We start from the raw sequence: 27,265 nt of genomic DNA on the forward strand, positions 1-27,265 counted from the left end.
GGCCAGCCAGTCCCAGGAGGCAAAGGCCCGGGCGGGGAGAGCTGGGGCTGGCCCAAGGCAGGGACCGGCCCCCTTGCCAGAGGCAGGGTGAGGACAGCAATCACGACAGGACACGGACGCCAAATGATAAACTCTGTTATTTAAACTCTCCCTCCCCTTTTCCCACCGGGCGACGCAGGGGGCAGCCTGGCCTGGCCTGGCCTACGAGGGGAGCCCGACCCAGGATGCCTCTCGCTCTCTGCAGCCTCGGCCCTGCGCCTCTGGGGCCCCGCAGCCCATTCCAGTCTCGGTTGGGGCCCGGGCAAACGTGCCTCTGCCCCCAGCGGCCGGTCTTGCGGGGCTGGCCGCCGAGCGGGTTAGCAGCAGGGGCGGCAGCGGGGGCAAGCCCGCCCTCGGTCTCCAGCCTGCGCAGGACCAGCGCCCTCACTTGCGCCTGCTGAAGATGGACTTCTTGCTGGGGTTCTTCTCGCCGACGCTCAGGCCGATCAGCAGCCGGGCCTTTTCATCCTCCTCCTGCTGCTGGACCGGCCCTTCCAGCTTGCTTTCCTGCCTGGCCCGGGACTCCGTGCCTGCGGCCGGCTTCAGTCGCAGCTTCTCTTTGATGACCTGGAAGGCAGGCAGGCAGGCAGGCAGGCGGCAGCTGAGCCAGTGTTTCAGGCTTTCACCTGCTTTCTCCCCATCCCAGGGAATGCATCTCCCATAATCCCCAGCCCACACAGCCAGAAGTGTCTAGGGTACCAGAGCTGTTGTTAATGGCGCCATCCCTGCAAAGGCTGCCAGCTGCCAGAGGTGGCAATGCCGGGAATGGAGTAGAGGGAGGTTCCTGCAGTACCAGCTGCAAGTCTATGCCTGACCTGGCAGATGGGCTCTGATGGCCCCTGGGGATCCTCCGCTCTGAGCCCTCCCCGGATCTCCCTGCATGGAAACCTTGGTCCCCTGCAGCGAGCAACAACTGGCCGGCAGCTCCCTCGGCCCCCTTTACCTGGGCCACCAGGGCCTTGCGGCTGTCCCGCTTCACAGCCATAGCAAAGTCCAGCCACGTCCACGTGTTGTTGTGGTATTCGAGACATGGCAGCACCAGGTTGAGGTCCCCCCAGTCTACGCTGTTCTTCTCTCCCTGCAGCAAAGGCAGGATTCAGAAGCCAGAAGCCCCCCCCCCTTTCCTGCTCCCCACCACGGACAGCGACCCAGCCACGTTCGCTTTCCGACACGGCCATCCTGTGGAGCTCACAGCCACAAGGCGGGGTGAGGGAGGGGGACGCCACGGGTGGCCAAATGCCACCCCTGGGACCTTTGAACAAGCGCACCCCTGCCGACGGGGCCCCCACAAACCTTGTAGCTGACGCAGAGGGGCACCTGTGGGATTTTGATGTAGATGAACGAATTGTTCATGGCAGCCCGCTCCTTCATCTTGTCAATGTCGTCCACGGGGTACTGAGGGAAAAGGGAAGGTCGGCCATTACAGCCAGTCCGGGTCTCCTGCAGGGTGCCTGCGCCCTACGTTGAACATGTGGGCAGCCGAGTGGCTCCCCACATTTCCCCCAGGGAAGATCTGGCAAAGCTGCTGCTCGCTGGAGAGTCCAAGCCAGGCCATGACAGAGCCAGCGCGGTGCCCCTCGGGCCTGCGTTAAGGGCAGCCTCGACAGAGAAACGACTGCATGTCGGCTCAGTCCTGCCCCTTCTCTGCCATCTGGATTTCTCCACGGGAAGCAGGTAAGGCAGGATGGGCTGAAGAGCAACTGCCCAAAGTCACCCTTGAGTTTCCACGGCTGAGGATGGGTCGCCTCGGCTCCCACCATCTTCACCCTCACTCCATCGCTCCCGAAATGCCTCTCCATCTAGGGCAGTTTCAGAGGGGGCTCCAGGGAAAGGCCACGCACTGCTGGTAAGGCCAGTCTCTGGACTGCAAGGAAGCAGGCGCCTGCCCCCCCCCGCATCTGAACACAAACTCCTCCAGGGCGCTTCCCTTTGCTTCCCTGAGGACTCAGCCAGAGCCTCCCCAGAGCTAGCTGGCTCTCAGGCTGTAGTTCCACCAGAACAGCAGTTCCATCCTGACCCTCCCCACCCTGGTCGGCCATTACCTCAGGCGTTTTGCGGAACGAGCGCCTGACCCCTGATGTCCGGTTCAGCCCTTGGGCCATGCCCTTCCCGGAGCCCAGCGAGTCTTCTGAGACCATCAGCTGTCGGGGCTTGACCACTGGCATGCCTGCATCCAGGATAAAAATCCTCAGCTCTCGGAGCCCTTCCCTCCCAGGGACAGAGAGGGGAAGCATTCAGAGAGGCCGCAGGCAGCCTCCTGTGGGGGACAGCCCTTTCACGCTCACCTGTGGTCACCAGCTTGGACTTGTCCTCTTCGTCACCCACCTCTTCCTCCTCCACGTTACGTCCGGGGAAAAAGAACCCCATCATGCGATGGAAGAACTGGTGCGTCAGCTGGATAGTGAGCGGCACCACGTTTACCTGGGGGGGCGGGAGGCCACAGAGATCAGGTTCCCCACATGCAAAGGGCAGGGGCCAGCTCAGCTCTTATGCCCAGCCCTACTCACCTCGAAGTGCTCTTTGATGGAAATGCCACCCACTGGCGGTCGGACTTTGCTGAAAATCCGCAGAGCCAGCTGGCGCCCAGACTGGCAGGCGCTCTGGGGCCGGAGGACTACCTGCAGGGGACATGCCAGGCGTCAAGATCCTCCTCTCCACAAGGGAAGCTGCCTCCTTGTTTGCAAGCACTCTGCATGTGCCTAGAGGTCCCTCTCACAGCTGTTGCAGGAATGATCCTGGTTCACTTCGTCCTTTGACCCTCCCATCAGGCCCCACATTCTTCCCCAAGGGCCAAGCGATTATTGGCAGGGGGTCTTTGGCCACCCACCTTATAGATGGCATTGGGCAAGAGATTGTTCATGGTCACCCAGCCCAATTCCAGGAGATGCTCAGCTGTGTCGTCTGACTTGTTTACCTGCAAGAGGCAGGAGCGGTCACCACCAGGTGCAGCCGGGCCCGGCCTGGCCCAGCCACCCCGGCCCCCCGCCCAGCCCCACCTTGCTGTAGAGGAAGCGCTGCAGTTCCACCTCCGCAATGCCCAGCTGCCCATCCTCTTCGGTCAACCGCCAACGGGCCTGGGCAAAGTAGAACTCGGTCCGGCGAGCCACGCTGACATCTTCCAGCTGTTTGCGCAGCTCCATTTTGTTGGCCCGCTGCAGCTGGAAGTCCTTAAAGCACCTGGGAAAAGGCCACGAGCTGCTGTGAGACGGCCCTGGCGGCTTGTGTGTCGTTCACCTTCATGAACTGGAGCCTCATCGTCTGCTTGACAGAACCTCCATGAACAGACACCCAAATGCCCGCCCCTGGGCACGGCCTCCTCTAGTGCGATCATACAACAAAGGGCCTATCTCTGGAGGGCAGAGGCTGGGGAACCTCAGGTGGGCTCCATCCAGCTCCCAGGGACCCTGCAGGTAGGAAAAGGCAGCCCCCCTTGGCCAGGCCCCCTCGGTCCCCTGTACCTGATCAAGATGTTCAGGTCCTCGCTCTCCTGCTGCAGGGTGGCCTTTTCCTGGCTCAGCTGCTGCTGCAGCTTCTGGTTGTGCTCGAGCAGCGCCTCGTTCCGGCCATCGTCCTGCAGGGACTGGCGGGGGAAGGTGGGGGTCACGCGCAGGCGCCTCAGGGAGGGAGCCCAGGCCTCATGGGCCCCCCCAGGGATGGCAGTCCAGCCCCCAGACGCACCCACCTTCATGACCGAGTACATTTGCTTCTCCAGCAGCCGGATCTGGGCCACGTGCTGCCGGACAGCCTCCTGCAGATGGAGGATGCTGCTGCGCTGCTCCTCCGGGTTGCTCGAGATTTCCAGCTGGAAACGGACGCGCTGCTTTTTCTCGCTGTGTTCCTGCACATGGCCACGGCAGAGGAAAAGCCAGTGTTGGGGGCCAGGGAAGACTAAGCCCCCTTGGGCAGGCTTTAAGCTGCCCAGAGGCTGCATCAGGCCAGTGGGAGCTGGGGGGTGGGGTACAAGAGTCCCTGCTTCCCAGGAACTGGCAAGGAGAGGGAGACGCTGCTCACACACGACCCCCCAACCCAAAGGCACCCCAGTCTGCGCTCCTCTGTCCCCTAAGGATCCTGAAGGTGGAGTTGCCATTTCCGTCATTCGCTTCAAGCCATCCACCCGCCCGCCCGCCCACCGAGAGAGGGCTGCACCAAACGTGGGTTCCTTTGCGGAATCCTAGACAGAGGCCTGGGGGCTGGCACAGAGGGGAAGGTGGGCTGGCATGAGGCAGCGGCAGGCCCACCCCCTCCTCCATCTATGAATCGTCTCGGGCAAGCAGGGGAAGAACAACGGCAACCGGCAAAGGCAAGTTCTCCAAATGCACCAGAAGCCTCCCAAACCACCCCCCGCCTCTGCCCCACACGCCCCTCAGGCCCTCAGGCACCTTCCGCTTGGGCTCCACGTGCAGGAGGAGGTTGTTGACAATGTCGAGGATCATGGCGTACTGCGCTGGGTTGGTGGAGATCTCCAAGTCGTGGTGGATCAGCGTGAAGGTGTCCACGGCCCCTGCAGTGAGGCAAGGGGCGGGGGGTAGGTGGGTTGGACCAAGAGAAGCGCCCCTTGTGTGCAGGAGGTGAGCTACAGCAGATCACAGCCTGCCCCAAACACCGACTCCCGAAACACTTTTAGGAGAAGAGTATTACTGAAAGCGGACGAGGCTTAAGGTGACAGCCTGGTCTTGCCCACCTGCGGAGGCTGCGGCCGGATTCAACACACCGACCAGCTGAGCGTTTTGTGTGAACGCAGCCGCCAAGCTGCAGAGTGATCCCTCCCTCCCTCCACTGAGGGGCCCAGGGATTCACGAGACCGGGAAGGAGAGTGACCCCTCGGGCTCCAAAAGACGAGGCCGGCCGTCTCCCTGCAGTTGCACCTTCCTGCTTCTTGAGAAGGTCGTCCTTGTCGGGATTCGCAGGCAGCTCTGGCGGTTTGATCTGGGTGGCCAGCTCCGGGTTGATGTCGTGGCTGTAGCTGATGTAGTACATGCGGCAGCTGCAGCGCGAAATGATACGCTGGACCTGCTGCGTCGGCTGGACCTCGTGCGGCTGGTTCCAATCTGGGAAGGAGGACAGCGGCTGAGGCCCCGAGCCAAGACCCCAGAATGCTCGGGGTCACCCCTGCGGCTCCCGGGAGCTCCCCACCCGAGCGTGTTTGAGAAAAGGATCCCAGGCCCCCTGGGGCAGTTCTGTGTGGGCTGCGGAAGGCATCGAGACTGACCCACCCTCTCCAGCAGCAGGAAAACCCTAGTGGCGCTGGGCTGGCGGAACACCTGTGCCCCCCTCCCTCTGCCTGCCCTGGGCAGGAAGCCTGGCCTGGCTGCTGACCTGTGGTGGTGCTGACCATGCCGCCCACAGCCTGCCCACTCTCCATCAGTTCCTGCACAGAGTCCAGACTACGCTGTGGGTGCTCCTCAATGTTCTTGACCTGGAGGGGCAGGCAAAGGAGGGCAGAGACTGGGAGGAACGCCAGGCTGATGCCTGGGGTGCCTGCAGGACAGAGCGCGCTCTCTGCTGGCAAAGATTCCCCGATTCAGTCAAGCCGCATCTCGAGCGAGCAGCATCAGGGAACGGTGGCCGGCTAGAGCCGGCTAGAGCCAAGGGGCTCCTTTGTTCCATGGCCACAGCAGCGCACCCTTCAAGCTTCACAGCAGCTGGGACTGAAAGAGCCCCGCTGGCCTTTCCAACTGGGGCAATCCTGCTCTAGTGCCATCCGCAGGCCTGGTGTTTTACAGGAGTCACTACACGGGAGGCTGCAAAGGACCAGGAAGCAAAGGGAGGGGGGAAGCCGAATCGCAGGGGAAGACGTTTCTGGGAGCACGCAGCTCGTGCTGCGGTGCTGGCAGGAGGGTTTGCCTTCAGGCCCTGCTCGTGAGTTTCTCAAGGAACTTGCATAAAGAAAAGCGGAAACGGACCTTTAGCTTCCCACCTCTATACGCAGCTGCAGCCCAGCTTGGCATATCGAGCGTCAGGGACGAGGCAGGAGCAAAGGACCTGCGTCTTATGGGCGGAGCTGCTGGGATGGGTGCTGGGAGCTGTGGAGCCCTACCTCCAGCCACAGCTGCATGTCCTCGTGCTCGGAGGGGCTGCTCTCGGTGGTGGCGAAGTACTGCATCCCGTCCAGCAGGCACGTCCAGGAGGTCTTCTGCTTGAGAGTGTCCCCATACCAAGCTGGGTGGTGCTGGCACTGGAGCAGCTGCGCTTTGGCAGCCGAGACGATCACACAGCCCTCCGTCTCAGCCCCACGGAGAACCATCTGGAGGGGAGAGGGAAAGCCGGAGGTAGTCAGTGCGAGGCGCTCTGGGGCATGGGGCAGCGCTCCTCCACAGGGGTGTTCTGTAGGTTGGCCTGCCCCTTCGGCTTAAACTCTCACCCCGCGTAAATGAAATGCAGCTTTGTATTCACCCAACATGCTACGCCTGCACAAATAATCAGGCGCGCAGGATGGTCTACAGGTAGCCCTCAGGTTACAGCAGCAATTGGGACCAGACTTTCCATTGCTAAGCGACGTGGTTGCAATGCTTAGCAATGGCAATCCCGGCAAATTTTGACCATGTGACCGCAGGGGCACTGCAACAGCCAGAATTCCAAAGACCAGTCGTAAGTCCATTTTTTCAGCGCTGCTGTAACTTTGAACAGTCACTGAACAAATGGATGTAACCAGAGGACTACAGGTAGTCCTCAATTTACGACTACAGTTGGGACCGGAATTTCCATTGCTAAGCGATGCAGTCGTTGAGTCACGCCCAATTTTATGACCTTTTCTGCCATGGTCATTAAGTGAATCTGATTTCCTGCATTGACTTCGTTTGTCGGAAGCTCCCTGGGAAGGTCACAAATGGCGAACACGTGACCCTGGGATGCTGCAACCATTGTAAATATGTGACAGATGACAAGTGCCCGAATTTTGATCACATGACCATGGGGACGTTGCAATGGTTGAAAATGTGAGGACTGGTTGTAAATCACTTTTTTCAGCACTGTCATAACTTCGAATGGTCATTAAATGAATGGATGTAACCCGAGGACTATAGTACCTATAGTTCATGCAAATGCTAAGGTGGTGGCCAGGTTCCACACACTCAGTCCCGGTTCAGACTAGACCGGCGTGGTCTGAGGGTTACTCCTTTGCCAGCAACCACAGAACCAGATATTAAAACAAGCCCACTTAACTTCCACGGAGGGAGGGAGATAAGCTCTACAGTCAAAACAAGGGTTCTTGGCCAGACACCCTGAGCTAGCCCAGTGTCCAGCAAGCACTCGTTCTTTGGGCTACTGCCCTTAGGCTGGGGCAGGGCCAGGGAAGCAGGCTGGCTGAGCTCAGCAGTGGCCAGTCCAGGTGCATCAGTGGGTGCAGTGGGGCGCAAAGAGCAAAGACCTGGCAGTTGACCAGTTCAATCAGGCAGTTGCGGTTGAAGATGTCATCGGTCTGACAGGCTGCAATCCCGCACAGCTGTTCGCTGACTCCCGATTCCTCCTCTGTGAAAACCACAAACTTGTCCGTCTCCTCAATCAGCTTCTGCAACATGGAGGCGCCTGCAGAAAAAAGAGGGGGACCAAGGGTATCGCATGGCTATCCCCATGGCCCCAGGACCAGGGACAGGGAGGGCCCAGTTTAGTGATGAGGAAAGATGTCCATCCAGAAGCCATCCTCCGACTTCAAAGCATTAAACCCCTCCAGCCAGAAATGAACCATCCCCATTAAAACCCAGCCCCCCCCGCCCCAGTAATTCTCACGGAAGGATTCCCCCCTCCAATTCTGGTTGCTGCCTTTTTTAAACTTGTCTCCTAGGCACTTTCACACACGCATGACTATTCCAGGGGAGGCGTCTGTCTAGAACCCTATTTCTCTGGCCATGCAGAACATGCGTGCCTGGCCCCATGGCTCTGGTCCCACACAACTGCCCCCAGGCAATTTCGCAGACAGACTGACAGCCCCACGTGCAAGGGGCTCCAAGGCACACCAAAGGTGGAGGGCCAGGGCAGCTTCACCTCCGGAGGGACTTCGCTCTGTCCGGCCGCTGCTTGCTGGCACGACGGCCCGCAGCGGGGGCTGGGGGCTGGGGGGAGGGCCCCTCTTGAGCTTCTTGGCCGGCAGCTGAGGGCCAATCTTGAGCCCCTTCAGCGCCTCTGTGGACAGGTTGCGCTTCAGCACCGCAGCCTTCTTGTAGCCGTCATAGAGGCCGAAGGCGATGTCTCGGTTGGTCGTCGTCCAGGACGCCCGCAGATCCACCAGCTGCAGCTGGTGGGTGTGCAACACATCGTCCCCGTCCCGCAGCAGAAGCTCCTGGGAACGGAAGGGGCACGTGAATCCAGGGAAGCTGAGCCCAGAGCCCACCCCTTTCTTTAAAACAAAAAAGACAAAACAATTCAGTCACTAAAATTGGGCAGTTTGGGGCCAACCTGTGGACAGGGTACCGTCTACCCCTCCCAGAACGGAAGACTGAAACAGCATCTCCAAAACGTGTCTTAGCCTTTGCTCCATACGTACTTTGGGAGATGTGAGGCTGGTTCACACACTGTAATGCCCAAACATGGTTCGTTCAATTTTGCACAAATGGTAGTTTGTAAACCATGGCTTGTTATGGCTTACAGTGCTTTGTGACTCCAGCCAGTCAGGTTAACACAACTGACTGTTTCCTCCTTCGTGGCGGGGGGGCGAGAGGGCACGCTACCTCCTCGGCTGTGCGGAGGCTGTGGCGCTGGTAGGTGAGGGAGGAGAGGCTCAGCAGGTGGGTCTTCTTGACGAGAGAGTCCAGGCGGTGGTCCGCGTTTTCATCGCAGGGGGAGGCCATGAGGTGGACGTTCACCAGGCTCAGATCGCTCACCATCTGCATGACGCTCCACTCAGAGATGAGGCGGCGCATCACGGTGCCAGCTGCAGGAGGAGAGCCGGTCAGGGTGCAAGAGGGGACCCTGCCACGCCAGGAGAAGCCCCACTGGGCCCTCTGATCCGGTGCCCGGCCATGTTCACTCACCCTGGGGAATGAGCCGCTGCGTGCCACGCGTGAAGATGTGCCCTTGGCCACACTCCAGCTGGATGCCACGCTGCTGGGCAAAGGAGGCCCAGTAATGTACCTGGGAAGCGGGAGAGAGAGGGGGCAGGCCCCAAAGCAGGGAGAGCGCCCCAAAGAGGAACATCCGTCAGGTGAAGAGCACAATCCCAGAAGGGAGTGGAGGAAGGAAAAAGGGGGCCCGGCCCTGCGGCCCCTCCCGGGAAGAGCAGTTTCTCAGGGAAAGGAATTCCAGCGATGGACCCCACGAGGGTCCCAGTGCATGGCCTGGCAAACCAACTGCAGCATCGCCCCCTCCACCCGAGCTGAGATCTCCCGGCTGGGGCCAACTCGGCCCCCGCCCAGCTGCGACCGGCCTGCCCCGCCTCATCCACCGCCTCTGACGGAAGACGCATCCTGCGCGTCCCTGCCCGCCACGTGTCCCACCGCGGGAGCGAGGCGGGGCGCCTCACCTGGAGTTTGGGGAAGAGGGCTGTGAAGGACAGCTGGCGGTAGTGCTGACCCAGCTTCTTCTTGCTGGGCTTCAGGTTCCCGAAGAGCTTCCCGCGGCAGATGGGGCGCGTCACGCTGGTCCAGGTGGCCCAGAAGTTCTGCATCCAGCGTAGGGTGCTGCTGTACAGCAGAATACGGGGCTGGGAGGCCTCTGCAGGGCCCAGACAAGAAGGCCTTGTTCCAGGGGACGGCTGCCCTCTCGAGCGGCCTGGGCGGGGGTCGGCCCAGAATCCCTGAGCACGGCCAAGAGCAGAGCAGCCCCCCACCTCCCCAGCTCCATCACTCACCGCCGCTTGGACGTGTCAAGTCCATACGGATGGCGAGGTTGAGGTTCTCGGAGCGGAAGGCCCGGTAGGAGTCGTACTGCTGGCCCACAGGCACCTCGGGCAGGAACTCCGGGGAGCGCAGCACCACACTGTGGTGGTCGTTGGGGTTCCCGTGGCACAGCCAGGTCAGGTCCAGCGTCATGCACAGCTGAGGCAAGTGAAGGAAGCAACAGTCATCATACCTGCCAGAAACGGGAAGGAAGCGCCCCAGTGAGACCCCCAAGCGGCAGCCAGCAGAGCCCTCGCTGCCCCTTCCCCACGTAGAGGACCACACACTTGGAGGCTGTGCGGACATTGACATCCAGGTCCCCCTTGAACACGAACTGGCCCGGCCGCCAGTGGAAGGAAAGGTGGCTCCACTCCCAGTGCAGGTTCTCCGTGGTGTTGTAGGGATCCTGTGGAAGATGGCGAGGGTGGAACAGAGGCCAGGCTACCAGGCTCCCCCAGCCTCCCCTGTCCCCGTGGCTGCAGCTTCACCTCCGTGGCCACCTGGTGAAGGCTGGCTTGCTCGATGTCCATGTGCCAGTCGCCATGGAGCAGAAGGCGGCTCTTGTCCCACCAGGGCAGCGGAGGGCTGGGGTCTTCCGAAGGCTTGGTGAGGAGGTCGATGGCCTGTCCAATCAGTGTCCAGGCGGGGTCCCAGCATGGCCCCCACACAATGGTAAACTGGTAGACTTCAGCTGAGCCGAAGGAGAAGAGGGCGATCAGGGGTGACAGACACGTTTCTCCCCCTTGTCTCACCCGTCCCCCAATGCGGCAGGGTCCCCTCTCCGCTTTCTGCGCAGCTCTGGCTGAGGAACCGGGGGGCTGTCAGCTGCTGGGATGACTCCAGCCTCCCACCCAAACTTACAGCAGAAGTCATGGTAGAATTTCAAAGGTGGCATGTTCCTCTCTATGGACACTGGGCCCCACGGCGCCCCAAGCTGTAGCTTTTGCCGTCGGCGAGAGCAAGGCTGTCCTGGGGGCTCAGCACCAGCCAGCCGACCTGATAGCCTCCAGTCCCGGATCTCGAATAAATAGCGTGGGTAGTCCCGGATCCGCACTGTGGAGCCAGAGAAAAGGGAAGACGGCCACGTCGAGGAGGGGGAGGGATGGGACAGGATGGAGATGGCATGGGGCTTCTCTTCAAACTGCTCTGCCGCCGTTGGAGATGTTTGTTCACTTCCTCCTCCCTTCTCCCTTTGCTTTGGGCTGACCTTTAAAGTGATCCCCGTCCGACGGTGCTTGCTCCATGGGGGCCTCTCTGGCCAAGGAGTGGGGCTCAGCAGCTCTAATCGACAGCTCTTGGCACCCGCCTCCTATTCCAGACCCAAATCCCCATCCTCAGCCTGCGGAGAAAGGCGCTCCCAACCCTGGAGCTGCCTCCCCTTCTAACGACTGACGTTCAGACAGTCTGCTCTGCTCACTTTTGCCAGATGGTCCCAGCTGGCCCCGCAAGGCCCTCGGCCCCCAGAAGGCCCCGGCCCTGCCGTGCTCCGAAGCACGGCACTGGGGCAGCCCCACCTACAGTCCTCTGCGCCTCAGGCCCCCCTTTGAAAGGCAAAATGTGGCCTTCTCAGGGACAGCAGGAACACCGTTTCCCTGGTCGCTGCAATTCCCACTTACGGCCGTTTACTCTTATATTTGATCGCATTTTTGCTTTAACTTCTGTACCGAGTAGCTCTGCTATGGGGCTGTCTGCTTGTTTATTGATTCTACTAGGAGGCTGCTCCAGTCACAGACAACCCTGAACCTCTGCAAACCGAGCGACAAATAATACAGAAAAAGAAAGCAAATCAATAACATTACTCAACCGACATACAGCCCTGGGAACATGAATCGACATCACCCCAAATCAAAACATCTGCCACTGCCAGAGGGATCAAGACCACAAGTCCTAATGGGATAACCACATTTTAATAACCTGCCCCCCTTCAGATGTTTGGGATGCATCTGAACTACTGCAATGCACTCTAGATGGGGCTGCCCTTGAAGAGTATCCGGAAACTTCAGCTGGTGCAGAATGTGGTGGTGCAGGCAGTTATGTGTGCCCCTAAAGTAGTACACGTTACACCTCTGCTCTGTGGGCTGCACTGGTTGCCAGTTTCCTTCCACGTGCATTTCAAGGTGCTGGTGTTGGCCTTTAAAGCCCTTCATGGCTTGGGGCTGGGTTATTTGAGGGGCCGCCTCTCCCCAATTTCATCTGCCTGTCCCGCCAGACCTAGCAGAGCGGGTATGTTACGGGTTCCGTCATCTGGGGCGCTATGTTTGGCGGGCCCCAGGCAGTGGGCCTTTTCTGCTGTGGTGCCCGCATGGTGGCACCTTCTCCCCGCAGAGATGAGATTGGCCTCATCACGCCTGAGTTTTCAAAGGTCCCTCAAGACCTGGTCATGTCAGCAGGCCGGGGGACCCCAGGGGACGGGTGATCCAGTGAGGTGGCTCCAGTATTATGAACGTCCCTTCGCCTGTTATTTTCCTTTTCTGTTTTAGTTCTGTTTTTAATGTTTTTAATAATTACTATATAAGTTTTATGTAAAGATTGCTTATGTATTGGACCATTGTACACCACCCAGAGTCACTTTTTGTGAGATGGGCAGCCATATAAATTTGACTGATAGATAGATAGATAGATAAATAAATAAATCTCCTATCACACCAGGTGAGGATGACTTTAGACTAGACCACAGCGTGAACACCTACCACTCGGCTCCCCATGCCCACAAGAGGCTCAAGAGAACCCTGATCCACGTGGGTACCAACAGACCACTTTCATGCAGCCTTTCGCAGACCCCAAGCATGTTCGGCTGTTGTGTAGTTAGCTCCTGTGCCCACCTTCCCTCAGCAAACTTAGACTGTATGCTCCGTGGGGCAGGGGCCTATCCTCCATACTTCCCACAGCATCTAGGGCGCTACAAATAAATTACCGTACACCTAAACAGTATATGAAATTGCCACAGTTCTCGAAGCTCATAGGCATAGAAGTTCACAGAGAGGGTGCAGGGGCACCGACCACAGGGCCCAGGATGCTGCGGGCAAGAGCCATGCACTCACCAAAGAAGGTCTTGACGCTGCCCTTGATCATGCGGCACCAGTGGGTGATGAGCTCCAGGCCCTCGGGGGGGAAGGGGCTGGTGGCATCCATGTCCCGGATCTGCTGGAGCACCCGCTCAGCCCCACAGAAAGACTCGTCTGCCAGAGCCACCAGCTCCAAGCTGGACATGGTCCAAGTGATCAGCGCCTTGCGCATGGGGGTGTTGGTGTACAGCCGGTGGGAGCGCTGGAGATAGATCTCAATGTTTTTCTTCTCCAGGGAGGCGTACAGCTCCTCGATCTTGCGGGCGGGGAGCAGCTCCCCGTGCTGCTTGCGCAGGGCAGCCACCTTGGCATCGAGCAGGTGCAGGCGCTTGGCGCTCTCCTTGCTTTCGTCCTTCATCAGCTCATAGTTATCTCGCAGCTTCACCTCAAAGACGTCGTCCAGGAAGACCCAGGAGAAGTGCTGTACCTTGAGGAGCAGGTCCGGCGGCAAGAACCTGGGTGGGGCCCCGCCGGCAGCCCTCCGCCCGTGGAGCCCCTTCAGCCACTTCTGCACACCCAGCGCCTCGTCCAGCGTGGCCGAGAAGTCATACTGGTAGGGGAACTCCACTGTCACGCTAGCGCAGGAGAGGGCCCAGACCCGGTTCCGCAAGGTGCCCAGGGCAGGGAAGGGGCCGCGGTGCAGGATCATCTCCTCCAGCTCCGGCAGGGCCTGCAGCTCCACCTCCTTGAAGACCAGGATGCTGTTGCCATCAAACCCAGCTGCCAGTCCAGGGCAGTAGGCGTGCAGAGATGCGCCGTGCCGGTTGAGCAAAAGCCGCTCAGCCGCCAGGCTCAGGTAGCGGCTCTCCGAAACAAAGGCGGTCACCTTCAGAGAGCTGAACTCCAGGGTCAGCCCCAGCAGCCTCCTGGGGGCGCTGCCCTCCGGGAGGGGAGCCCCATCCGGGGCAAGGAGCCGCCCCTCGGGGCCCTGCTGGGGAAGGGCAGGGGGGGCGGGTCTCAGCAGTGACAGCAAGCGCTGCAGCGTCTCGTAGCAGCGCCGGGTGGCCAGGAGGTGCTCAAACAGGTACATGTGGGTGGCTGGGCTCCACAGCAGAGTCAGGCTATCTCCACATTGCACCTGGAAAGGACAGGCCGGGCAATAAACCCCCCCAGAACAAGGCTGCCTGTCAGTCCCCCCTTATTCTCACCACGTTTTCTAGCCTGCCCCTAAGGCACACATGGGCAGGGGGCAGGGGAGGAAAGCCACCGCGCCAGGCAGGGCTGGAACGGAGTGTCCTCGGAGGGGGCACAGCCGCCTTGGACTTCCACCCAGCAGCATCCAACTCTGCAAGAGCGGGAAGCTCTCTTCTCTGAACCCAGAGACCACCGTAGCTTGTTCTGGATTGCCCCGTGGAATCATCGCAGGGCTCATTTATTGGGGAGAACATGGGATGGGAACCCAGGGCCGGCATGCTCTGCGTGGGGAGCAAACCCAGGCCCCCAGCAGTTCCTTTTCAAAGCAATTGGGGCAGGGGGAGGAGACCGGCGGAGGAGAAAGAGGAGGAGGAAGAGGAAGCGCACCTCCAAAGAGCGGATGCTGCTGCGATAGGTGAGGGAGAGGGCGGCCAGCCCAGCCACTGGGTTGGGGATGATGGGGGCCTTGCAGCAGGGCTGCATCTTCTCTGCCAGGCTCTTCACCAGGGACAGCGCCACCCCCTGGATGCTGATGGTGCAGCTCTCGGCGCTGCCCAGCGTGGTCAGGGTGTCCACCCGAAGCTCGGTGGCCCCTGGGAAGGGAGAGGGAGGCCCTCAGCATGGCCAAGGCGTGACTGCCCACAGGCCCGTCCCCTTCCTCGGACCATGCCTAGCCAGAGGGTGGCCGCAGCCTGGGGCACAGCCTCTCCTCAGCAGGGAGCCTGCCCAGGCCACAGGCCTCCTCCCCCCCAGGGCCCAGGCTGAGACTCAAGGCAGGAAGATTCAGGGCCGCAAAAAGGAAGGGCCTCCCCACGCAGCTGCACTGCTTGCTGCCACCAGAAGCAGAGACGGCCAGAGTTTAGATGGCTTAAAAGGGGCCGAGATGAGGCGGAGGGCAGCTACTTGGCCTCTTGGACCTTCGCCCCCCCCCCCAGGGTCACTGGCAACACTGACTATCAGCTGCTGAGGAGCAGGGCCTTAAAAATGCAAATCAAGAGCCAGAGGCTAACGCAAGGGAAAACGGCAGGAACCGTCTGAGAGAATCCGCAAAGGCCCAGGGGTCAAAAGCTGGGGCTCACGGCAGAGAAGGGCCGGCCCCCAGCCTGAGCCTGAGCCTGAGCCTGAGCACGGTGGCTCTTCCCAAGGACAGCCCCATCAGTTGGGGCCCTTCCCGAGCCAGCAGGCCCCTCCAGCCCGAGGCTCACCTGCCAAGCCAGAGAGCGTGAAGAGGTTCACGTCCTCCACCTTCAGGTCCACCTTCCAGAGCACCCCGAGCTCCTCTCCCATGGTGAGGGGCAGCTCCTCTGGGCGGTCCTGGGGGCAAGGGGTCTGGGGTTGCAAGAGCAGCAGCAGCCGGGAGAGGCAGTTGGAGCAGGCGTCCGAGGACTCCAGCTGCAGGCCGCGGAGAGTGCAGTCCAGAAAGAGAGTGTCTGCGTGGGTGCTGGAAGTGCCCAGGGGCTGGTTGTAGCTGCCCTGGGGAACGGGAGGGAAAACGTTCCTGAGCTGCCCTTGGCGGGGGTTGAGGCACAAGGCAGCCAGGGTCTCGGCCAGAGATTCCAGCCAGACCTCCGCCCACGTGCACGCCTGCCCGCCCGCCCGCCCGCCCTCCCAGGCCGGATAATCAAGACAGCCTCCACCCAACTGTCCCTTGGTGCACCTGCAGGTTGAAGGAGTCCAGGATGAAAGCCTCTCCCCAGACGTGCATGTTGGGGGGGTGCGGAGCCCGCTGGATGTGCGAGTCAGCCCCCACCCGCCAGCAGAAGTGGTCAACTGCCAGCACGGCCCGCTGGTGGACGCTCTGAGGACGCAGGTGCTGGTAATCTAAGTCGGAGGAGAAAGACAACTGGCATTTTTCCCCGTTTTGTTGCTTTAGGCATGGGGGTCCTGCTTCCCCACCTGCAACAGGAAGCCCAATTTTTAAGGGCAAAACAACTGGCATGAGGCATCCAAATTACAGTCACGGCAGACGTCGTAGGAGGAGAGCCCTGTTGGCCTGCAGTGACAAAAAATCAGAAGGCGTCTGCAGCTCTTGAAAGCCCAGACCTTTTAACAAAACCTGTTAGGTGGAAAAGGGGCTACCAGACTCCTGACTGCTAGCAAGGAGTGTTAACCAGACCTTGGCCTCCCGGGCGACTCTTTAACACACTAGGATCTTCGTTTACTTTAAATTCAAAAATGAAATAAAACGGGGAGCTGGCAAACAACAGCATCTCTATTTCCCAGAATGCCTCTGCGGCCTTCGTGGTTCTCAAAGGCATTCTGGGAAAACAAACATTGTGGAAGGCTGTAGCCCAGCGCTCCAATCAGAGGGACGAGCGCGTCCCAGGGGCCGGAGGACCAGAGGGAGCAAGTCCTGCCCTTGTTTGCCTCTCTGGGGTTGTCAACATGCAGAACCCGGGCAGATTGGGCCGATGGGGCACGGGGTACGGACTGACCATTGAGGGGGGAAGTGGGCAAACAGGCAGGGAGGAAGGGAAGAGGACTTGGGCTGCCCTCCCGCGGGAAGGGAGCTGGGGGTCCAGCTCACAATGCGCCCTTTGCTCCTGGCCCCTCAAGCAGCAGCTGCTGCCAGGGCTCGAAGATCGGTGGGGGGGGGGGCAGAAAGCCAGCCGGACTTGGAAGGCTCCAGCCACTCACCCACGGAGATGGAGTTTAAGCCCAGGGCAAACGGCGGCGTATCTCCCAGCTGCACCGAGATGCTGACGTTGGAGATCGAAGCGCTGAGGATGATGGTGGCCAGGATCTGGGGCATCCTGAGTGGGAAGCCAGGACTGGGTTGGGCATCACGGGGAAACAGCTTTATAAAGGCAGTAAATCCCCAGAGCCCGTAAGTCGGTGGAGCTCTTTTGTCCAAAGAAAGCAGCGCAAGAGGGTTTCTGGAAGCCCCAAATTGTGAAGCGTGCAGGGAAACCTTCAGGATACCGCCCCCCCCAACAAGGCAGAAAGCGTCAACCCTCCCATTCTGCCCGGGGACTAGGAGGAGGCCTTGGCCCATGATCCGGAGGCTGCAAACGGCCAGGTGGGACAAACCGAATCCTAGCAAGATGGAGGCCTGACTGTCCACAAACTCCTAGCGCCAAGCGCCTCAGGTGGGCACACCTCCCCTAAAGAGGTGCACCTGTGACCTGGGGGCTCCTCGGGACTCCTGGCTCCTGACGGACGAGCAGGTGGCAGCCATGGACCGGGAAGGCTTTGCCCGGCTAAGACTGGGGTGCACACCGTGGCCTCTCCTGGACCAGGAAACACACTCTAGGCTGGGCTCCCGGGGGGAACCTGACTGCTGGTGAGGGGGAGCAGTGATCCTGGCATAACACCGAAATATGGGGCCTGCAATGACTGCCTAAAGGGGAGCGAGGCAAGTTCCAAGGGCTGGTGGGGAGCCAGAAGTCCTGCAAGGAGTGGCCCTGGGTTACCTCGGCACCAAAGAGACGCTGCCCGCCATCGTGGGAGGAAGTGCTTCGTGCCCCAGCCCACAAGGAGAGGGAACATGGAGCCTCCAGGGCGACCCCAGCCTTTTGGAACTGGGGTGCAGAGGGACCTGGCCCTTCACTCCTGAAACACTCGTTTAGTGGCTACACTGTGCTGCCGATTGCGGGGGGATTTTATCTTGTGGATGACGGGGGTGTTTTTGTTCTCTGTATCGTGGAAGATTATCGCTTCGTTTTCAATTCAGTTTCATGTTTGCAATAGTCCAGAATCTCAGGAGCGGGTGCTACAGAAACAAATAGAATAAACAAATCCTGCACAAGTCTCCTAGAAAACAGCCGGGCATGGCTGGGGGCGCTCTGAACAGGGAGAGAGACCCTCCTCTCTGCCCAAGCCTCACCCCTGCAGGGGTCATCCGTAGGGAGCCACTCAGGGGGTGGGGGGGCGCTGAAAGAAGCAGGCGGCAGGGCCAGAGTCTGCCATAGGCAGGAACCCTAACCCTTCCTGCCTCATCTGCCCTATATTCTCTTCCTGAGCCTCTTCTGCTCCTCCAAGCAGCAGGCAGCAGCGAAGGGACGGGCGGCCGTCGCTGGCGCTCTGGCCATATCACTCCCACACCTGCCTTAAGGACACCAGGAAGCCACCGCCACGGAGAGCATTTGCCTGACACATCGGCTCCCCTTTCTGAGGGTCCCACAGAAACCCGGATGACTTCCAGAGAGCTAGTCACGTCTGCCTGGGGTGATGGGGATTGTGGTCCGACCTATCCGGAGGGCGCCAGGTTGGAGAGGGCTGCTGTACTGTACAGGGTTCCGGGTCACATTTTCCCGCCTGCAGCTAGGCGGCCTGGCCTGGCCCCGAGCCCCACACGGCCCAGCCACGAGGGCTGCCAACTAGGGAGGGAGACTGAGACCCAGCTCAAATTAGGAAGTCCAGCTCTGCAGCCTTTCCAGGGGTCTGGCAAAGTTCTTCAGCTTCCAGACAAGCACGGCTCCCGGCAGCCAGAATTTTCTCTCCTCGGCCTCTTCGGGGTCCGCCTACCTCCCCCAGCCCCAGGGCGACATTGCTCCTCTGTCCTCCCAACAGTCCCGGGTGATTTATGCTCCAGCACATCTTGCTCTTTCCCTTTTTCCACGGGGGTGGGCAGAACTGCTCTGGAAAGATCAGCAACAGGGCCCCTCTGGGAGTCTCGGAAAGAAGGACGCAGCAGCCAACGGTTGGGGGAAGCGCTGGAATCCCCAGCCACCCTATTGCTACCCCCCAGAATTCTTGTATTTACTTCCTTTCAAAAACCCATCAACGTTCCACACTCACAGGCCTGTTTAACTGCACCAGGCTCTCATTCTCCCCACCCCCGCCCCCCTTCTGAAAGGTGCTTTCCTGCAAAACTCCCGCATGTGGGCAGCTTCGGCTACAAGAATTCAAGTCCTGCTGGGGGGGCCTGCTGGAGCAGAACGCCCGCTGCTCCGGCTGGCTCGGGCCACCCTCTGACTCAAGGCAACCTGTTCTGCCTGTTTCCAGCAGAGGCCGGCAACACAGAACGCAGACCGGCTGCCCACCTCACCTGCTCTCTGCCCAACCGGTTCGTGCTGGAAAGGGAAGGATCCAGCGCAAACCTGATTTCCTCCCTCCTGAGTAATATTTTGAGTTTAAAAACTGATCAGGCTTAAAAAAAAAATCTAGTAAATGGCTCCAGGGTTGCTGCCTAGAGGTCGAGGGGAGCTGTGTCACACACAGCTCACCCAGCGCCCATTTGGAAGGTGCTGCAAAGCCAGGCCGCTGGTTGTGCCAGTTTTGGGGCGAACCGCTTCTTGTCCCAGCTGCTGGCTGCCAGGTCCTCTCCGCGAAGGCTGCAGGAAGGCAGCAGCTCACCTCCGGCTGGGGTTCCTGGCCGAGACAGGCCAGCCGGTCGTCTGCTGTGCCGGCGCCAGCATGCCCATCCAGTGGGAGAACTCTTGGTGGCGGTAGTGGACAATGCAGGTGTTGAGCATGACAGCCACAGAGATGTCGATGGCCATGACCTGCGAGAAACAGAAGTGGAGAGGAAGGTGCAGCTGTGGGAGGGGGAGAGACCCAAAGGCCCCCACGGGAGCAAACCTGCAAGCTCGCCTTCAGCAGGTTGAGGCACACGATCCGTTGGCGACTCTGAGACAGCAGCAGCCCATCTGGGGGAGACAGAAAGATCGGGGCTTACCTGGACAAGGTCGACTCCTCCCCTTCTTCAGGCCCATCTGATAGCGCCCTTCCCCAGCCCGGCACTGCTCGAGATGGGAGCGGCCAGCCTTGGTGCTTCTGGAATCCCCATCCTTCTGCAGAGCCCCCCCATCTCAGCAGAAACTGCCAGCCATGGGCAGCAGGGTCTTCTCTGTGGATCTGAGGGCCCCCCCCACCCGAAGGTCTGTGAATCAAACGGGTTCCTGCCCACCGCTGCTTTCCAACCGGGGACCGCTTCCCGTGAACAACGCTCGCTTCACTTGCAGCACTGAACATCTCACGTGCTGGTGAACTGAGGATTCCTTCCCCTTCCCCGAACTGACCAATTTCTAGGAAACAGATCAACCTCCTAAGAGGAAGCTGCAGCAAAACACCATCCTCTGAAGGGGCTTTCCACCCCGCTGGACCTCTCCTCTCCAGGGCCTGCCTCATGTCCCTTCACCACCACTGGGCAAACCTTAGGCAGGCTTCTTTATGGGTCAAAGGAAGATCCATGCCAGAACCCTAGAGTCCCCATCAGGAGAATGTGAGGCTCTTAGAGGCGGGGCAGACTGGCGACTCTCCAGGAGACAGGCCCCTCCCCGAAGAGAGGCAGGGGCTTCCCTCCCTCCTCTCGCCCAATCAGCACTTGCCTTCCAGCACCAGCTCGATGCTCATCTGGGGCAGGTCGCAGGTGGGGGTGAAGCTCCGGAGAGGGATCTGCTCCTCATCACACTGGTGGGCAAAATGCAGCAGCTTCAGGGTCCAGGTGAGGTGCCTGGGGGGGGGCGATACGGAAGCTGCCTCCAACTGGGTCCGGTACCTGGGCCATCTTCCAGCAGCCTTCCCGACCTGGCACCCTCCAGGCATGGCGGAGGATTATCCCCGGGTGCCGGGCAAGTCTTCCGCAAGTTGGAGCCCAAGCCTGCGCTAGGCGGCCGGCAAAGGGCAACCCTGGGGTGCCCGCTGCAGGCGCGGGGCGGAGGGCAAAGGCCAAGCGCGTGCAGCCGACTCCCCAGCCGCCATCCCCCTACCTCTTCTGGCTATTCATGGAGAGAACCAGGGTGGTGGTCTCCAGCTCCACTTTCACCCGAGAAGGCATGTACTTCAGGCCAGCCAGACTGAGCGGGGGCGGATCCAGCGCGAGAGCCTTCGGGGAATCTGGGAGTCAGGAAGGGGGACAAGAAAGGCCCCAGGGAGCCACTGAAGCAGAGGGCGCAACACGTGGGTGCGAAGACAGCCAAGCCTCCCCCACGGGGTTCTTCTGGGTGGTGGCAAAGGATGCCCAAAGGGACCTTGACTCGCAGCCAGCAGGTTGATTAATCGAACAGCCAATGATGAAAACACAAGCAACAGCCAAGTGATCTAAGGCTGTTGTGGAAAGCAGCCCCCACCTCTTGGCCCCGTTTGGCCTCCCGTCTCAACCCCCCGCCCAGCCCACCCGGCCCCCAGCGGGCACTGAATCCAGCACAGCTGTGGAAGCAGAGGGCCCCCGACTTCCTCGCCTTGGAAGACCAGAGCAGGCTAGCAGGAATGCCGTGCCCTCGGCCCAGTGCCTGCCATTCCACAGGGCTGCCAGGGAGCACCCTCCCACCTCGAGGGGCCCACCGTCCTCACCTGCCCCCTTCCTGGGACCACCGCCCACACGCTGGACGAGCTCGCTGTGGAACAGCCCCTGGTGGAGCTCGGCGTGCAGGCTCCAGACCCCCAGGGCAACGCTCTCCAGCTGCTGCTTGCTCAGGCTGACGTCCAGCGAGACGGAGAGCGCCAGGGACAGCTCGGCCAGGCAGGCATCGTCCTGGGGAGAGGAAGAGTTAGGAAGCCGCTTGTACGGAAGAAAGGGGGCCCTTTGGAGGAAGCCCCTTGAGGGCCCACCACCTCCGTCCCCAGCTGAAGCTGCTGAACTCTTCCAGGCAAGTTGACAGCTATAGGTAGGTGTGTGGGCAGGCGGGGGGAACCTGTTGTCTTACCTTTGTGGGTCACGCAGAAGTGAAACCAATCGAAGTAAAGCTCCCCGGCTCTGCCCTGGATGTCGGCCAGAGCTAACGCTGCAGCCTGCGCAACTGGGGTCTTGCCCTGAGGCCAAAATCCTCCAGGGAAGAGCCCAGCTGAGCAGGGCCCTTCGTGGGGAGGTTCTCAGCCCTTTGCACGTGCCCAGCCTTCCCCAAGAATTCGCGGGACGTCGTTTGCTCACTGTTTCAACCTGAGCTATGAATTTTAGGCTGCTCTTTCAAACGGGGGCATTTCTGGTCCTGCTCCTGCCTGAAGCCTTTGCAAGCAGGGCTAGCCGGCTCCCAAGGGAGGGATCGAGCAGAATGAAAATGGAGTCAAAGCGCAGGCAAGGGGGCTCGACGGTGCCTCCCTCCCCGCCTTACCTGCTGGCTGCTCTTGAGCACCTTGCTGTTCACCTGGCCGCAGGTCAGCTCGCAGGCCACACTGGGAGGAGGGGAGAGAAGGTCAGAGAGGAAGGAGTGTGGCATTCAATTACAAAGACCCGTGACCACCACGCAACCCCAACTGTCCGGTTAAGGAGACGCCCTCTCCCAGCTCCCCTCCCCACAAAACTGGGATGGAGCTGGAAGGAGAAAGCCAATTCCAGGCAGACCAAGGGAATCAGCCGTGTCTTAACTGGAGACTCTGTCCAGCTATAAACGGGCATAAAACTAGAACCACCGAGTTTCTAGGCCGCCGAGTTCCACCACCACAACCCCAGCTGGTCACCATGTCCGAACCGCATCTTTTGGCTGGGTTCACCCAACGCGCTTAACCCGATTACCAAAACATTCTGGTTTCCGCATCTCACCAATACAGCAAATCGTAGAATAACACATAGGCTGGACTCACTCCACAGGCTAAGCCAAAACGAGCGTAGCAGGTTAAAATTAAACCAGTCTTTTGTGATGCCCAAATGCAGGTGCTGGGTCTTTACCTGACCCAGTTAAGTGCACTGGACAAGCCCAGATGACCTGGGTCAGGACTGGGGAATCGCAAAATCATAGGACTGAATGGTCCCACAGAGATGATCTAGTCTCACCCCTTGCTCGTTGTAGAATCTGCTGAAGTGTTTCAGACAGATGGCTATTTGAAGGCCTCCGGTGAAGGGAAGCACCTTGCTTCATGTGGCAACCTGTTCCGTCGGTGGGCAGCTCGGAGAGTCAGGAAGTTCCCCCTAAAGTTTAGCCTCAAGCTCTTCCTCAGACATCTGAAAGGCGGCTATCGTTCCCGCCCTCCGTCGTCTCTTCTGCAGATGTCACCCACACCAGGTAGACCGGACTAGGAAATAAACTGCGCAGGAAGGCTAAAACTTTTTTGATTGGGGTGGGCTGTAATAGCAGAATCTTGCAGGCCTGATTGTGCTCAACCTCCCCTTCTTCTTACGCCTCAATGAACTGGGGGGTGTCTGCCTGATCTGCTTCCAAACGTTATCTGGACATTCTAGACTTTAAAAACGCTTTAGCCCCCTTTGCCTAGTTGGCAGTTCTTTCATATTTCTGTCAAGGTAATCTCCCACCAGGCTAAACATACCCAGATCCTTCAATCATTCTTGAAAGGGCTTGGTCTCCAAATCTTCAGCCCCTCAACAGCCCCCCTCTGAATGTGCTCTGCTTTGACCCTGTGCTTTCTGAACTGGGTGCCCAGAACTGGACACCGGCTCCAAGAGGGGACTGACCAGAGGAGAAGACCTGGCTAGAGTACCATTCCCACCACCCTGACCTAGCTGAAGCCCAACACCACCTGGAGGGCCACATGTTCCCCAGACACATCAGCAAAGCATACAACACGCCACACCTTAACATTTCGACACTGTGCTGAGCTAGAGCACGTTTGCTGGAGAAGCCTCCGACCTGCCTGCTTTGCAGATGAACCGGGGGCGGGTGGGGGGGCCTCCTCAGTCTGACTCATCCAGCAGCACTCAACCAGGGTGGGGGGGCGGACAAGGACTCATCTGTAATTGTTCCTGCACAGTGGGTGCTCAGCGCCCTCCCGAGAACAGATGGCAGCTCCTCTGGATTTCAGGCAGAGGTCACCCTGGTACCCCCTGCATGCCAGCAGGCACTCCCCCTGCCCCCCTCGTTCCTTCCCCAGAGGCCTGGGGAGGCTGAGGACAATGCCAGCCAGACTCACCTCCTGCCGTCACAGCCCAGCAAGACCTGGGACCTGGACACCTGGACGTGCCACAGGGACTCCGATGCCGCCACGTGCAGGACCATGATGTTGACCGAGTCCACGTGGAAAGAGCAAAGCTGGGGGGGCAGAGAGATGAGGGCTTTATGAGCACAGCCTGCCAAGAGGAGCGTGACCCCAGCCTGCCTTCCTCTGTCGACCGGCGTCTTACCTGGCTGAGCAGCTGCAGCAGTGAGGGCCCGAGGGACAGCGCCTCACCTTGGGCCCTGTCAGCTGGCACAGGATCCAGGGGAGCAGGTGGCTGCAGGTCAGGTGACTTCTGCAGGTCCACCCGGACGCGCACTTCTCCAAAACACAGTGCCAGGTAGCGCCTGCAGAGGAACCACAACTGATGGGGCTGGGTGGTAGAAGGGGCTGCATGCTTCCCACCCTGAAAAACCTTCTGCTGAGATGAGGTCAGAGATGGAGCGACATCGCACGCCTCAGGATGTCACTCTACAAATAGCACAGATAATCGCATAATGTGATGCCAACCCAATGAGGGCACTATCGTGGCTTCTAATGGGCACTTATGGTTGGGGACACAGAAGCGCCCCCTCCCCTTTTCTCCTGCTACTTTGATAGGATGCGCTGAGCCCAATTTTATGTCCCAAGAATGGGGCAAAGCTGGCTGGGAATTCCAGGAGTTCCCAGATCCATCCTCGGGCCAAGGGCCAGCCCCCTGCCTGAGGGAAGGGCTTCCTAGGGGCCGTCTGTTTGAAAAGCAGAAGCCCGCGGGACCCAAAACCACCCAAGAGGCTTACGGCACATCGTGGTTCAGGAGCCTGCTGGAGAGCCAGATGCTGTCGATCTCCTGAAACAACAAAGACCCGAGACACAAACGATGGCTGAACGTGCACGGCCCTGGTTATTTCTCTAGCCTGCTCAGAGGGACGTACTCTCTACCGCGCCTCAGCAGTAGTACAACCCAAATTATCACCGGCCCACCATCCAGCACCCCCAAACAGTCCTCTCGATACTACCGATGTGTCACTGGAGGGACCACAAGCCGCTCCCTACTCACCACCGTCTGCTGCTCCTCTTGGAACTTCAAGCTGAGGTTCTGGATCCCAAAAACCCGGAACGAGTGAATCTTCAACTCTGCCTGGAGTCGTCGCCGGCACCAGTTGGTGATCAGCACGTACAGGAGCCACCTTCGGGAAGGACAGGCCAAGGAATCATTTAACTAAACGGCCAGACGCACCTGCTACCAGCTCCTTCTCTATATCCCTGCCGAAGGAACGAGACGTGGAACTGGACTTGCGTTAAGCCTGCCAAATTGGAGGGTGGGGGGAATGATTGTCCCCGAAGGTCCAGAGATACAGAACTGGGCTCAGCTTCTAGATCTAGTCCTGTACGAGCCTCACTTGGTGCTTCAGTCTTCTGAGAAGGCTCCGGCCTACACTCTCCCTCAACGGAAGGAGAAGGTCCCACCCAAAGGGGTCAGTGCAGCAGCTACCTCTAAGCCAGTTTCTTACACAGGTTAAAAAATCCCCAATTTCCGCTAATGAAAATGTAAGGTGATGACTACAACTCATTGCAGTAGATTTACTTTGTTGCATTTTTCCCATCAATGTGTTGTTTTAACTCAGTAATTCAGCGCTCCTTGACAGCTGGGGGAGGGAATAAACCCGGAAACATTTTTTTTTCAAGAGCTGCCCCATCCCGTAAAATATGCTGCCCCTGAAATCCGAACAGCTCCCCCACTCCTCTCTCTCTGTGCAGAGCGACAAACTCTTGGCTCTTTAAGGGGACATGCGGAAACTAAGAACACGTATGCGCTTTGACATCTATTCTTATCGTCGTATTACATACAACGTGATAAGAGATATAGATTTCATATATGATATTTTAGACCATAATATATTATTGTATAATTATTAGTTATTAAAATTAGTAGCATTTTCTTCCTGTTACAACAATCAGTGTTATTTTGCAAGTTCTAATTTGGATGGTAACCGCTCAGAGTCTCTGGAGCTGGGCAGGTTACTAATGTTAGGCAAAGGGAAAAACAAATCTCCAAGGGCATACAGATGCCAAGGCTATTCAGGTTACACCCAAGGCGCTAAGAGGGCAGAAAGCGAAGCCGCTGCGAAAAGCGCGATGGGACCCTCGGCTCCTTTGTCTGCAACAGGCCGTAGCCGATTATGGCCGGAGGGTAGAGAAGCCGGGACCCGGCTTCTCGGGCCAAGCTGACCGTTCACGTCCTGCATCTGGGCCGCACGCGCCAGCCTTCCCCAACCTGATGCCCTCCGGGAACCTCCTGAGCGTGGGTGGCCCCGCGGCCCTGGAGATCTCTCTCGGCGGGCAGAAGGCAGCTGGAGGCTGCCCCCCAACAAAGACGAGGGGCTGCCGGACCGGGGAGGGCCCGCCGCGGGCGTGACCCTGATGGCCGCGCTCCCCACAGCGTCGGCTGCAGCCGGCCGGCCGGCCCCGGCTCCGTCCCGAGCCCTGCCCAGCCGAAGCGCTCGCGGGCAGAGGGGCCGGCGCGTCCCGCTCCAGCTCCGTCCGCACCGGGCGCTCGCCGGCTCCCTCGGGGCGCCTCCAGCCCGCCGCGCGGCCCCTTCGCAGCGCCGCCGGCCGGACAGCAGCGAGGCCGCGCGCTCGAAAGGGCCCGCCGCGCTCGGGGCCCGCTCCCCGTCCCCGCCCGCCGGGCGCCGCAGCGCCCCCGGCACCCCCACGGGCGGGGCGGAGGCCGCGGCGACGCCAGGGAGGCAGGGGAGGGGGGGCGCAGGCCGGCGCCCGCGGGCGTCCGCGCCGCCTACCTGCCCAGGCAGAGCCCGGCCAGCAGCGCCAGCAGCGCCAGCAGCAGGGCGCCCAGCGCAGGGGCCGCCATCGGGGGGGCGCTCTCCAACCGCCCGTCAGCGGCGGCGCCTGGGGCGGGGCCAGCGGGGGCGCGCGCGGCGGCGGCGAGGCGGGGCGGGAGCGCGCGTGCTCGCGCGGCGCAGCCATAGGCCGGCGCGAAGGCCGCGCCCCCGAGAGAGCCCCGGCCGGCCCCGACTGCGGGGTGCGGCAGCGCCGAGCTCGAGGAACCGCCCCCGCGACCCGCATCTACGGCGTGCCCCTTTCGGGGGGGCTGGTTTCCCCCGCGGAGCTTCCGGGCGGGCGCTGCCTCCTCGCGAAGGCCGGGGCGCCGACTGCGCATGCGCCGAGGGGACGCTCCTCGAGCATGCCGGGAAACCGAGTCCCCCGCCTCGGACTGCGCGACGGGGAAGGACGGGGCTTCTCCGCCGCGGTAACCGGGAGGCGCGTGGACTTCGGCTCCCAGAATTCCCCAGCCAGCCTTTGGGGGCGCCGCCGCGGCCCTCCCAGCAAACGGCTGAGCGGCGCAGTTTTCGCTCAAAGCTTTATTCCTTTCCTCTGAAAGAGGAGGGGGGAGAGGCCGCGCCCTCCCCCGTGAAGCGGCACCATCCTTCTTTCAAACCCACCCTTGGG

At 60.2% G+C, this 27,265-nt stretch overlaps 1 protein-coding gene across 3 annotated transcripts; it reads right to left on the reverse strand.

Moving 5' to 3' along the window:
- Positions 1-119: 119 nt before the first annotated feature.
- On the reverse strand, positions 120-26,954 carry BLTP2 (bridge-like lipid transfer protein family member 2). Of its 3 annotated transcripts, XM_088138676.1 has the most exons (39): positions 26,596-26,954; positions 24,855-24,984; positions 24,595-24,644; positions 24,003-24,162; positions 23,792-23,910; positions 22,042-22,102; positions 21,284-21,464; positions 20,701-20,827; positions 20,320-20,444; positions 19,571-19,638; positions 19,346-19,494; positions 16,685-16,800; positions 15,705-15,868; positions 15,253-15,520; positions 14,435-14,640; positions 12,890-13,991; positions 10,710-10,901; positions 10,337-10,539; positions 10,136-10,254; positions 9,821-10,041; positions 9,494-9,684; positions 9,006-9,105; positions 8,703-8,905; positions 8,020-8,314; positions 7,406-7,563; positions 6,077-6,283; positions 5,356-5,455; positions 4,905-5,087; positions 4,419-4,540; positions 3,722-3,877; positions 3,498-3,619; positions 3,036-3,216; positions 2,867-2,953; positions 2,547-2,657; positions 2,325-2,460; positions 2,082-2,206; positions 1,333-1,434; positions 983-1,117; positions 120-606 (listed from the first exon to the last, which is right to left on the reverse strand). In XM_088138676.1, the coding sequence occupies exons 1-39, from the start codon at positions 26,664-26,666 to the stop codon at positions 424-426; spliced, it is 6,729 nt and encodes a 2,242-aa protein (XP_087994802.1). In that variant the 5' UTR covers positions 26,667-26,954; the 3' UTR covers positions 120-423. The 3 variants fall into 3 exon arrangements, with proteins under 3 accessions (XP_087994802.1, XP_087994801.1, XP_087994803.1); XM_088138675.1 differs by having other exon boundaries at positions 16,685-16,844; positions 19,346-19,638; XM_088138677.1 differs by lacking the exon at positions 26,596-26,954 and adding an exon at positions 26,073-26,537 and having other exon boundaries at positions 16,685-16,844; positions 19,346-19,638.
- Positions 26,955-27,265: the final 311 nt, after the last annotated feature.

The sequence above is a fragment of the Python bivittatus genome, unplaced genomic scaffold (assembly GCF_059951505.1).
Source record: "Python bivittatus isolate LINGU-HERP-01145 unplaced genomic scaffold, Pbiv_v1 ctg000240_np1212, whole genome shotgun sequence".
NCBI lineage: Eukaryota > Metazoa > Chordata > Lepidosauria > Squamata > Pythonidae > Python > Python bivittatus.